This window comes from Heptranchias perlo, chromosome 13 (genome assembly GCF_035084215.1).
Source record: "Heptranchias perlo isolate sHepPer1 chromosome 13, sHepPer1.hap1, whole genome shotgun sequence".
NCBI lineage: Eukaryota > Metazoa > Chordata > Chondrichthyes > Hexanchiformes > Hexanchidae > Heptranchias > Heptranchias perlo.
In genome coordinates, this window is record NC_090337.1 from 5,864,334 (window position 1) to 5,878,011 (window position 13,678).

The following is a 13,678-nucleotide window of genomic DNA, read 5'->3' on the forward strand; positions in this document are numbered from 1 at the left end:
TTGAGGAGGACAGAAACAGGTTAGTGGAATGGACAGTCAGGATGGGTGGGGTTGGGGGGTAGATGCAGTTTAATGCGGCAAAGGAAAAATTAGATAAATATTTGAAGCAGAGATAAATACAAGGCTACGGGGAGAGAGAGGCATTGAGATCAGTTTTGGATTGCTCTAACAAAGAGCCACTACAGACAGGCATTACCATCGCTGAATCCCCCACCATCAACATCCTGGGGGTCACCATTGACCAGAAACTTAACTGGACCAGCCATATAAATACTGTGGCTACGAGAGCAGGTCAGAGGCTGGGTATTCTGCGGCGAGTGACTCACATCCTGACTCCCCAAAGCCTTTTCACCATCTACAAGGCACAAGTCAGGAGTGTGATGGAATACTCTCCACTTGCTTGGATGAGTGCAGCTCCAACAACACTCAAGAAGCTCGACACCATCCAAGATAAAGCAGCCCGCTTGATTGGCACCCCATCCACCACCCTAAACATTCACTCCCTTCACCACCGGCGCAGTGGCTGCAGTGTGTACCATCCACAGGATGCACTGCAGCAACTCGCCAAGGCTTCTCCGACAGCACCTCCCAAACCCGCGACCTCTATCACCTAGAAGGACGAGAGCAGCAGGTACATGGGAACAACACCACCTGCATGTTCCCCTCCAAGTCAAACACCATCCCGACTTGGAAATATATCGCCGTTCCTTCATCGTCGCTGGGTCAAAATCCTGGAACTCCTTTCCTAACAGCACTGTGGGAGAACCATCACCACACGGACTGCAGCGGTTCAAGAAGGCGGCTCACCACCACCTTCTCAAGGGCAATTAGGGATGGGCAATAAATGCCGGCCTCGCCAGCGACGCCCACATCCCATGAACGAATAGAAAAAAATAATGGATCGAATGGCCTCCTTTTGTGCTGCATGGTTCCATGCTCTGTTCCACCATCGAGCCGCATGGTCAACCATGGAGGAGAGAGGCTTAAAAACATTTATAAAAATGTTATAATCAGATTTGAGTTTTAATTATTATTCATTGAAAATGCTCTAACTTTTTAAATACTGCAACATTGATACTTAATGACTGCTTTTTAAACACACAGGAAGGGGGACCTATCACACAAACAAAGGAGTTTAAACATCTGGATTCCAGGTGCAGGTACGTTCAGTTCAAACAGTTAAATCATCAATGAAGGACGCTGGGTCACACGGAATAGTCCAGTCAAAAAAAATAAAAGCAGAAAATTCTGGAAATGTACAGCAGGCTAGCCAACGTCTTAAAGTGAAAGAGAGGGAGGATGTTTTGCTGACTGACCTACTGTGTGTTTCCAGAATGTTTTATTACTGTTTTAGATATCCAGCCTTTGTGGGAGTTGGGGAGGGGTTTAAACTCTTTTATGGTCATTACGGTTAGGGATGTTAGTGCTGGGAAATGGAACATTTTCTATTTTGCAGTACTTGGGGGGTAATTCTAACCCCAAAGTACAGGTGGGTTGGATCGGGTAGGAGGTAAAAGTTACGTTTTTTTGAAGTGGGACCGCATCCCGGCTCCAACGTGCTCACTTCCAGTTTTAACCCAGGCACATTTGGATGTGCTCGCACACCGAAACCAATCCCACTTAATGCCAGTGGGCCAACCGTTAAAGGATGATGTACCTCATTGCGATACTTAAGGCACTTAATCTTTTGTGTATTAAAAAGGTAAAACAAATTTAACCTTACCTGCATGGGTTCCCCATCGCTTCTGATTCTTGTCAGGTTGGAGCAGGTGAGAAGGGCCGGATCCATGTGCCTTTATTGCTCTGCTTGTGGGCCCGGAGGAGCAGGAGTGCTTCATCCAAGCCAAGCAAACTCACCTGGCGTGATCAGGCCCATGCGATCGGCTGCCTACCCTGATGGTCGACCCCCTCCCTCTGATGGCTGACCCTTCCCCCCCCCGAAGTCCAATCCCCTCCCGATGGTCGACTCCACCCCCACCGATGGCCGAGACCCCCTCCCCACCTCCGATCTTCTGGTGACTTTCAATCTTCTCCAAGGCCCCCAACACCCGCTCCCACCACGACCCCCCCTCATGTCATCCACAGCCCACGATCTCTCCCCCCAACCTCTCCGATATGCGTCTCCTTTCCCTCCAGAAAGGCAGCCAGCCTATCAATCTGGCTGGCTGTCGTGCAGGAAACCCGGAAACACCAACACTTACCTTTAATTGAGTTGCGATCGCAGAATGCATCATGCTCACTTGATGTCCGGGTTCTCCATGCGAACAACTACCCATGTGCTGGGTTCCCTGCTCTGTGCTAAAATCATGCCCCAGGTTTCAGGTATAGTGTGTGTGAGATGCAGAGTAAAGCTGTGTCTACTCTGCACCTACGATATACTTCAGCCCCTAATCTAGAAGAGCACCCCTCCTACATCAAATGGATGTTTTACCCATTTTCTGTTAAGTGTGCGTATAAAACTTATAATCTAGCAGCTCCATTTGATTGCTAATTATTTTGCATTGTCTTTGAAAAGCTTACTGTGCCAACATCAAGAACAGGAAAAGTATTTCACAAAGAACGTTTAAAAAAATGCTTGTTGAATCAGGCATGGGCAGGGAGGGGAGGGGGTGTGGGAGGGTTTGAAATCGATATTTTTGTCTTCCAGGGACTGAGCAGTGGTCACTTCTACCAATTCTATCATAGACAGACATGTCTTCAACAGGTAGTTTGGTGTAAATGAGGTCAAGGAGGTTATTTCCTTGTGTTGGTTCCCTCACCACCTGACGTAGACCCAGTCTGACAGCTATGTCCTTCAGGACTTAGCCAGGTGAGTCAGTAATAGTATCACTGACCCACTCTCGGTGGTGGACTTTGAAACTCGGCACAGGCCCAGAATAGGTTTCCTTGTGGGCCAGGAGGAGCAGCAGTGTCCCCTCCGCGTTCCACAAAGGAAACTTACAGCTTCCAGGAGCCAGGAGCAGCACCGGGCCTACCTTAGAATGAGGTAGGAACCTAGTGAAGCTACTACAAGGGGCTGGTTGCAGGCTACAGACAGATCTAAGTGGTCCTACAACCAACAGAAAAGCTCTGTAGCCCTACCACATCCAGTCAAGAATGATGGTGGACAACGAGGCAACTAACAGAAGGCGGAGGCTGCATGAGCATTACCAACCTTATCCTTGGTGGAGCCCAGCACACGAGTACGGGAGACAAGGCTGAAGTGTTTGCAAGTGTCTTTAGCCAAAAGTGTCGATTGGACGTTCTTTCTCAGCCTCCTCCCCAGTTCCCCACCATCATAGATACCAGTGTCCAGTCAATTCGGTTTACTGCACAAGGTGTTAATAGGCGGCTGCATGCACTGGACACACAGGTGCCACCTGACCTACTGAGTGTTTTCAGGATTACTCTGTTTTTGTCTCATAATTCCAGCACCTGCAGGTTTTTTTTTGCTTTTTGTTCATATCTTAGCAAATTGCAGATCTCCATTTGCTCCCTACCAATTATATTCTGTCAGTCTCTTGAAATGTATGAAAAATAAAAATGGCACATTTTCATGTTTTTACTCTAGACTATATCACAAGATGTGATTTCAATAACAATTCAAAGCCATTTTGTGACTGGGTCCAGCCCTGTGAGGGTGACAATGGAAACTGGATTAGAACCAAACACGATACTCCAACACTGGGAACCGGTCCTGATAAAGATTATCCAAATGGAGGTGAGATTCCTCAATACTGAGAACTCAACTAGGCCCTAAGCTCTGGAATTCCCTCTCTAAACCGCTCCACCTCTCTCTCCTCCTTTAAGACAATCCTTAAAACCTACCTCTTTGACCAAGCTTTTGGTCACCTGTCCTAATATCTCCTTATGTGGCTCGGTGCCAAATTTTTGTCTAATAACGATCCTGTGAAGCACCTTTGGACTGTTTTATTATGTTAAAGGCGCTATAGAAATGCAAGTTGTTGTCGTTGAGTTATCAAAATGGCAATGCAACAGCAGAAACATTATCAGCCAAAAAGCATTAGATTTTATATTACTGAATCTAAAATTTCTTTTTGCACAATTTTGTCAGCCATGTCATGTTAAGCAGCAGTCAAGAAATGAAATAAAAACAAGTCATGCAGAAAATGACTCCGCTCCACTCAACACATGCACAACACACCATGTGCACAACATAACTATACACATATGCCTAAAATACTTACACTGCCACACTATACATGAGCAGTCACAGATATATGGAGACGCAGACACAAACACCACACAACTCACAAACATCGGGACACATACAAACACACTATACATTGCTACACTCTGGAGGGGGAAGAAGCGGGGGATGAGAGGTAAGTGAGGTCATTTTGGATTCAAGTTGCATGCAAAAGGCGATGGGCGATTGGAATTGAGCCAATCCGATGGCAGACTTGCTAATCTGATTGTTGACCAGGCAGGTCTGTAGGACTCCAGGGTACCGCTGAAGATAGCTCACCGATGAGACTTGGAGTAGTCGATCAGACATTGGGGGCAGGGATTTTTCTTGTTGGCTCCAGATTATCTTGCAAGCCAATGACCCCATGAGTAAGGTGGTCTTTGCTGGACAGGCTGCACTGATAAACTGTCTGCCTTGAAACCAGTACTTCTGCGTGCACTTGAGGTTTTTAGCCATTCGCTTGTGCCAATCTACACTTAAGTTTTCCGCACTTGGGCAAGTGGAGCGTGTCTCGATGGGGACAGAGTGTACGTTCCTTAGCAGGCAAATGAAAACTCTACATATGTAGTTTGGTTTGGAGTGCATTAGACATGTTTATGTGTGTCGAACGCTTAGCTGGCCAAAAAACCCCACAGCGCACACACAAAAAAATCCTGTTTCAGGAAACCAAGCTTAGTATATTATTCTGCGTAGGAAGGAACATAGGAACAGGAGGAGACCATTCCGCCCCTTGAGCCTGTTCTGCCATTCAATTAGATCATGGCTGATCTGTATCTTAACTCCATCTACCCACCTTGGTTCCCTAACCCTTAATACCCTTACCTAACAAAAATCTATCATTCTCAGTTTTGAAATTTGCAATTGACCCCCAGCCTCAACAGCTTTTTGGGGGAGAGAGTTCCAGATTTCCACTCCCCTTTGTGTGAAGAAGTGCTTCCTGACATCACCCCTGAACAGCCCAGCTCTAATTTTAAAATTATGCCCCCTTGTTCTGGACTCCCCCACCAGAGGAAATAGTTTCTTTCAAGCTAACCTATCAAATCCTTTAATCATCTTAAACACCTCAATTAGATTCACCCCCTAATCTTCCATATTCAAGGGAATACAAACCTAGTCAATGCAACCTGTCCTCATAATTTAATCCTTTTAGCCCCGGTTGAGATTAATGTTAAGATTAATGTTATTATGGCATACCCTCCATGATAATATTACAAACAACTGAAAATAAAAATAATGTTACACACGTGAAAGTGTCAACTCTATGTATTTGCTCCAATGGCATAACACGAGCAGTCGGAAAGCAATGTGGAAATTTCAAACCAGTAATGTCTTTAGAATAAATTAAAATTTGTAGAATAGAAGCGAGGATTCTTCAAGGCGATCTAATTAAAGTTGTCCAGATTATGAAAGGAATTGGCAAAATCAATCTAGGCAAATTGTTCACTACAGTAAAGGATTCAAATAGCAAGTGGTTTATTTCTCTTGGGAAAGACCATTAATTAATTTGCACTTGTAAAATATGTCTTTCTGGAGATCTTAACTGTGGCTATACACCTACCTAAGGAGATTAAGTAAATTGAACGGGCAGCATATTTGGTCTGTTGGAAAGAATAACTTCATGTCCTTTATGGCCTTTTCTCTTTCAATATTATTTAAAGTCCTTTCCTTTAACAAAATAAAAACAAAATATAAAGCTGTTGGATATAAGGTCATTTCACAAGTTTGTAGTGGCAGCTACTAACATACCATGATGCAGAATGGTAGGCTTTGTACCTTTATAGAATCATAGAATGGTTACGGCACAAAAGGAGGCCATTCAGCCCATCGAGCCAGTGCTGGCTCTTTGTAAGTGCAATCCAGTTAGTCCCATTTCCCCGCAGCCCTGCAAATTTTTTCCCTTCAATAATTTATCCAATTCCTTTTTGAAAGCCTCAATTGAATCTGCTTCCACCACCATTTCAGGCAGCGCATTCCAGATCATAACTACTTGCTGCGTAAAAGTTTTTCCTCATGTTGCCTTTGGTTCTTTTGCCAATCACCTTAAATCTGTGTCCTCTGGTTTTCGACCCTTCTACCAATGGGAACAGTTTCTCTTTATTTACTTTATCTAAATCCATCATGATTTTGAACACTTCTATCAAATCTCCTCTTAACCTCTAAGGAGAACAATCCCAGCTTCTCCAGTCTATCCATGTAACTGAAGTTGACTTTGATGTTCCACAGGTTGAATTTCCAATTTGAGCCGTAGGGGTGGCTCAAGACACAGTCCAAGCACTTATAGGAACATAGGCCATTCAGCCCCTCGTGCCTGCTCCGCCATTTGATAAGATCATGGCTGATCTGTGATCTAACTCCATATACTTGCCTTTGGCCCATATCCCTTAATACCTTTGGTTGCCAAAAAGCTATCTATCTCAGATTTAAATTTAACAATTGAGCTAGTATCAATTGCTGTTTGCGGAAGAGAGTTCCAAACTTCTACCACCCTTTGTGTGTAGAAATGTTTTCTAATCTCACTCCTGAAAGGTCTGGCTCTAATTTTTAGACTGTGCCCCCTACTCCTAAAATCCCCAACCAGTGGAAATAGTTTCTCTCTATCCACCCTATCTGTTCCCCGTAATGTCTTATAAACTTCGATCAGATCACCCCTTAACCTTCGAAACTCTAGAGAATACAACCCCAATTTGTGCAATCTCTCCTCGTAACTTAACCCTTGAAGTCCTGGTATCATTCTAGTAAACCTACGCTGCACTCCCTCCAAGGCCAATATGTCCTTCCGAAGGTGCGGTGCCCAGAACTGCTCACAGTACTCCAGGTGCGGTCTAACCAGGGTTTTGTATAGCTGCAGCATAACTTCTGCCCCCTTGTACTCTAGTCCTCTAGATATAAAGGCCAACATTCCATTTGCCTTCTTGATTATTTTCTGCACCTGTTCATGACACTTCAATGATCTATGTACCTGAACCCCGAAGTCCCTTTGGACATCCATTGTTTTTAACTTTTTACCATTTAGAAAGTACCCTATTCTATCCTTTTTTGATCCAAAGTGGATGACCTCACATTTGTCTACATTGAATTCCATTTGCCACAATTTTGCCCATTTACCTAATCTATCAATATCGCTTTGTAATTTTATGTTTTCATCTACACTGCTTACAATGCCACTAATCATTGAGTCATCGGCAAACTTAGATATGAGACTTTCTATGCCTTCATCTAAGTTGTTAATAAATATTGTGAATAATTGAGGCCCCAAGACAGATCCCTGCGGGACTCCACTAGTCACATCCTGCCAATGTGAGTACCTTCCCATTATCCCTACTCTCTGTCGCCTTTCGCTCAACCAACTTCCTAACCAAGTCCGTACTTTTCCCTCGATTCCATGGGCTTCTATCTTAGCTAACAGTCTCATCACAGGGAGGGAGGCAAAGTCAGAAGGAGAACTATATTATTCTCATGCACTTCATATTAATTGATTTCATTGCACATTGGTGAGTCTCCCACCCACTTTTTGGGCTAACAATAGTGGATGACACAGAAAAATGCGAACTACAAGAAAATAGGAGAGGAAAAACTTTTAGAAGCTTCTGGACTTTATTTCCATCACGACCATGTAGGAATTAAGGCAAAATAAATTAAACTGATGACAACTGACTCTTTCGTAATACGTACTTACATTAAGAATAGAATAAAAACATAAAACATCCAATCCATCAAGCTGTTTTCACAGGTGAATCTATTGTATCACAGATTCTACTTCAAACTCCTGAGGAAAGGTTCTGCATAGATATTTCTTAACCCTCAAAGGTAATCAAGCCAAGGTCCAGAATATTCATCCACCCCTACTTCTCCAAGCTTTGGACTGCTGCAGTCAACACCCAGCAGCCCTCTGGCCCCAGCTGCACAGGAACCATCCCATTAAGTGTTTGATTATGTCAGTCCATACTTATCCCTATAACTTCCAAACTCATTCCCAACCTATCTACTTTTTCAATCTTTTGCTAAAAGTCTGTCCAACATGTCCATTACTTTCTGGTGGGAAGACGTCTTATAATAGCTAGCCTTCCTTGATTAATTTCAAAACTTTGTTTAAAGCTAAGTCAAGTTGTGTCCTTACATCAACATCATTGATGTTTCTCAGCATTTTCAAGACCTGGATCATGTCCCACCTTAATCTTATTTTCTCCAGTGAAAACAAGTACAGCTCTCTTAGGAGGTCCTACCTCATAACTTCAGAGCATTAGAATATTTAGGAACAGGAAAAGGCCATTTGGCCCAATGACCCAGTCCCTGTTGTTCTGGTTTCTACTCCACTTCCCTGTCTCCTCGTTATATCCCTCAATCTCTTCAAGAAACACATCTAATGGCCTCTTGAATCCATTTATACCATTTGATTCTGTGATCTTTCTTGGCAACTTGTTCCACAGGCTAAAAAAAAATTTGGATTCCTTTTGATGCTGTTGAAAATCTGGCTTTCTATTGTTTACTTATCTCTTCTAATACCCCTTTTAGTTATCTCCAATGTATGATTCCCAATCCTCGTTTATTTTAAAATATATCTGTTTGGCGTTCAGGTTATCGTTAGTCTCTTTATGTATCCTTTGGTCGTGCTGTATTTCCATCTTTTTCTTTCTACATCCCTTAATTTGGTCTTAAAATTACCTTTTTTCTTATAAGGAAATAGATAAATAAATAAATATAGGCATAGGTGTAGGCCATTCAGTCCCTCGAGCCTGTTCTGCCATCCAATTAGATCATGGTTCTTCTGTACCTCAACCCCATTTACCCATCTTTGATCCACATTCCTTAATACCCTTAAAACCCCACCCTTGACTCCTCTGTCCTTGCAAACTACCATCCCATCTGCAACCTCCCTTTCCTCTCCAAGGTCCTTGAACGTGTTGTCGCCTCCCAAATCCGCGCCCATCTTTCCCGCAATTCTATGTTTGAATCCCTCCAATCAGGTTTCCCCCCCTGCCACAGCACTGAAACTGCCCTTATCAAAGTCACAAATGACATCCTATGTGATTGTGATGATGGTAAACTTTCCCTCCTCATCTTTCTCGACCTGTCTGCAGCCTTTGACACTGTTGATCACACCATCCTCCTCCAATGCCTCTCCTCCGACGTCCAGCTGGGTCCGACTGCGCTGGCCTGGTTCCATTCTTACCTATCCAGTTGTAGCCAGTGAATCACCTGCAATGGCTTCTCTTCCTGCTCCCGCACCATTACCTAGGATCTATCCTTGGCCCCCTCTTATTTCTCATCTACATGCTGCCCCTCGGCGACATCACCCAAAAACACGTCAGATTCCACATTTACGCTGATGACACCCAGCTCTACCTCATTACCACCTCCCTCGACCCCTCCACTGTCTCTCATTTGTAACACTGCTTGTCCGACATCAGCAAACATTTCCTCCAACTAAATATTGGGAAGACCGAAGTCATTGTCTTTGGTCCGCTGCAAACTCCGTTCCCTAGCCACCAACTCCATCCCTCTCCCTGGCCACTGTCTGAGGCTGAACCAGACTGTTAGCAACCGTGGCATCCTATTTGACCCTGAGATGAGCTTTCTCAAACAAAATATAAAAGTGTGAATTGAGCATAGTTTCAATTAGATCACCATGGGGTGAAAAGTTCCTCCTCGTTTTCTGGATACGAATTCCTCTGGTTGCTACATTGTAATTGTGTTCTCTAAGATTTCATCTCTTCACTGTTTCTGCGGAAATTATAAGCATGTTTTAAAAGTACGCAGCGACAATTTTGTCAGAAATACCTGAGAGGGAATTTTCTTGAATTCTTTTATGACATTATTACACATAGCAGCCAGAGGAATTCTTGACAGTTTGTGCCAGGGGAGATTATAAACTAATGAGAAGACATTCTGTGATTGCTATGCCTGGCAAAATTGAAAACATGGTGTTTTCTTCCATATGGATATTAAGGTACAGGACAACTTACATTTATATAATGCCTTATCACATCCTCAGAATGTGCCAAAGCGCTTCACAGACAATGAATTACTTTTAGAAATGTGGTCACTGTTGGTTATGTAAGCAAAAGCGGCAGCCAACTTGAACACAGCAAGATCCCACAAACAGCAAATGAGATAATAACCAGTTAATCTGTTTTTGGTGGTGTTGGTTGAGGGAGGAATGTTGGTCAGGACACCAGAACTCCCTACTCTTCTAACAATGCCATGGGATCTTTAATATCCACCTGAATAGGAAGATGGGGGTCTTGGTTTGACATCTCATTTGATAGATGGCACCTCTGACAATGCAGCACTCCCACAGTACTGTACTGAGGTCTGAGTCTGGAATGGGATTTGAACCTACAACTTTCTGACTCAGAGGCAAGAGTGCAGTAATGTGTTAGTTTAAATTATATACTCAAATCAAGGAGTGACGCTTGAACCCATGACTTTCAGACTGACAGGTTAGAATTATGCTGTCTCGGAGTGAATTTTTAAAGTTTTATTGAACTGTTTTCTTCCCTATATCTAAATACCCAGGTGGATACTTCATCTACCAGGAAGCCAGCAATTTTGTTCCATCAGAATTGATTAGATTGGAGAGTGAGGAGATCACCGTGTCTGGAGAAATATGCATCGATTTCTGGTATCACATGCTGGGATCTGAGGACCTAAATGAACTGAAGGTGTTGGTTAAAGATTATGTGACCGAAACAGAAGTATGGCGTAAGAGAGGCAATCAGGGCTCCTCTTGGTTGTACGCTTCGAGCACAATTCGTTTTCCAGTGAAATCCAACATAAAGGTGATTTAAGTACTCAAACTTTAAAGTAATATATGTTCCATGTTACACTGTGTGCCATTGTAACAGGTTTAATTTATTTATTTTCTCAACAAAGATATGAAATCTTCAGTTTTCACCATGTAATGCTCATTGGGCCACACAAAAGAGCCAATGGACAAGTTGCCTGCTCCTGAGTGCCCTGGTTCTGCTCCTTTTTTTTATTATTCGCTCATGGGATGTGGGCGTTGCTGGCGAGGCCGGCATTTATTGCCCATCCCTAATTGCCCTTGAGAAGATGGTGGTGAGCCGCCTTCTTGAACCGCTGCAGTCTGTGCGGTGAAGGTTCTCCCACAGTGCTGTTAGGAAGGGAGTTCCAGGATTTTGACCTGACGACGATGAAGGAACACCGATATATTTCCAAGTCGGGATGGTGTGTGACTTGGAGGGGAACGTGCAGGTGGTGTTGTTCCCATGTGCCTGCTGCTCTTGTCCTTCCAGGTGGTAGAGGTCGCGGGTTTGGGAGGTGCCATCGAAGAAGCCTTGGCAAGTTGCTGCAATGCATCCTGTGGATGGTACACACTGCAGCCAGTGCGCCGGTGGTGAAGGGAGTGAATGTTTAGGGTAGTGGATGGGGTGCCAATCAAGCGGGCTGCTTTGTTCTGGATGGTGTCGAGCTTCTTGAGTGTTGTTGGAGCTGCACTCATCCAGGCAAGTGGAGAGTATTCCATCACACTCCTGACTTGTGCCTTGTCGATGGTGGAAAGGCTTTGGGGAGTCAGGAGGTGAGTCACTCGCCGCAGAATACCCAGCCTCTGACCTGCTCTTGTAGCCACAGTATTTATATGGCTGGTCCAGTTAAGTTTCTGGTCAATGGTGACCCCCAGGATGTTGATAGTGGGGGATTCGGCGATGGTAATGCCGTTGAATGTCAAGTGGAGGTGGTTAGACCCTCTCTTGTTGGAGATGGTCATTGCCTGGCACTTGTCTGGCGTGAATGTTACTTGCCACTTATGAGCCCAAGCCTGGATGTTGTCCAGGTCTTGCTGCATGCGGGCTCAGACCGCTTCATTATCTGAGGGGTTGCGAATGGAACTGAACACTGTGCAATCATCAGCGAACATCTCCATTTCTGACCTTATGATGGAGGGAAGGTCATTGATGAAGCAGCTGAAGATGGTTGGGCCTAGGACACTGCCCTGAGGAACTCCTGCAGCATTGCCGGCTGGCTACTAGGTGTGCAACAACAGCAGAGGTCGATTCTCTCTCTGCCCAGCGCTCCCTTTCTCTCCTCCCAATGATTGAATTAATCAGAATTAATACAGTGGCTACAACAGCAGGTCAGAGGCTGGGTATTCTGCGGCGAGTGACTCACCTCCTGACTCCCCAAAGCCTTTTCACCATCTACAAGGCACAAGTCAGGAGTGTGATGGAATACTCTCCACTTGCCTGGATGAGTGCAGCTCCAACAACACTCAAGAAGCTCGACACCATCCAGGACAAAGCAGCCCGCTTGATTGGCACCCCATCCACCACCCTAAACATTCACTCCCTTCACCACTGACGCACCAGGATGCACTGCAGCAACTCGCCAAGGCTTCTTCGACAGCACCTCCCAAACCCGCGACCTCTACCACCTAGAAGGACAAGGGCAGCAGGCACATGGGAACAACACCACCTGCATGTTCCCCTCCAAGTCACACACCATCCCGACTTGGAAATATATCGGTGTTCCTTCATCGTCGCTGGGTCAAAATCCTGGAACTCCCTTCCTAACAGCACTGTGGGAGAACCGTCACCACACGGACTGCAGCGGTTCAAGGCGGCGGCTCACCACCACCTTCTCAAAGGCAATTAGATATGGGCAATAAATGCTGTGCTTGCCAGCGACGCCCACATCCCATGAACAAATAAAAAAAAATCCCCGATTTCCATTGCTCCACCATTGGCGGCCCTGCCTTCAGCTGCCTGGGCCCTAAGCTCTGGAATTCCTCCCTAAACCTCTTCGCCTCTCCACCTCTCTCTCCTCCTTTAAGACACTCCTTAAAACCTACCTCTTTGACGAAGCTTTCGGTCACCTGTCCTAATCTCTCATGTGGCTTAGTGTCAAATTTTGTCTGATGACACTCCTGTGGAGTGCCTTGGGACAATTTACTATGTTAAAAGCGCTGTATAAATGCAAGTTGTTGTTGACGCAGCACATTAATGCTGAATCAGCACACCACAATGTGACATCCTTTTAACATGGGTCACTTATGCTATTGATTCACTTATTGGACAGATTCCTAGTTTTTTTTAATGTATTGTAGGTCATTTTCGAGGCAATTCGTGGGCTGACTGACTTTGGTGACACAGCAATTGACAATGTAGCAATCAGAAGAGGAAACTGTGCTACTGGTAAGATTTTTTTAAAAATGTTTACCCTCCCTTTTTAGTTAATTTTTGGTCTCCCCAAGGCACTATTCCCCAGGTACAGAACAAGTAGCCAGACAACCTGCTCCCAGTTCTCTTTTACAAGTTCACTTTCTCTGTTCTGTATAACTGCTAGGCTAATTTCATTCTTTAATTTTCCACCTCTCCCTTCACTTGGTCTGACTTCCTTTCTTTTCTGTTTTTTTATATAACTACATTTTACCCCCCCCCCCCACAACTGTTTCCGCTCCAAGTTGATGTTCTTTACGTTTGAGCCATTACAGTGAATGTAGGTAGGCTATTTGATGCATCAGAGCCTCAT

The 13,678-nt window shown here is 44.6% G+C and overlaps 1 protein-coding gene across 1 annotated transcript in view; it reads left to right on the forward strand.

Annotated features, from left to right (window-relative positions):
• The first annotated feature begins 2,225 nt into the window (after positions 1 to 2,225).
• Positions 2,226 to 13,678, forward strand: part of LOC137331731 (IgGFc-binding protein-like) — a 130,541-nt gene continuing 119,088 nt past the window's right edge. Inside the window, exons 1-4 of the mRNA XM_067995718.1 lie at positions 2,226 to 2,322; positions 3,551 to 3,700; positions 10,706 to 10,884; positions 13,254 to 13,341. Coding sequence (XP_067851819.1) covers positions 2,226 to 2,322; positions 3,551 to 3,700; positions 10,706 to 10,884; positions 13,254 to 13,341 — 514 coding nt within the window. The remainder of the gene's footprint in view (positions 2,323 to 3,550; positions 3,701 to 10,705; positions 10,885 to 13,253; positions 13,342 to 13,678) is intronic.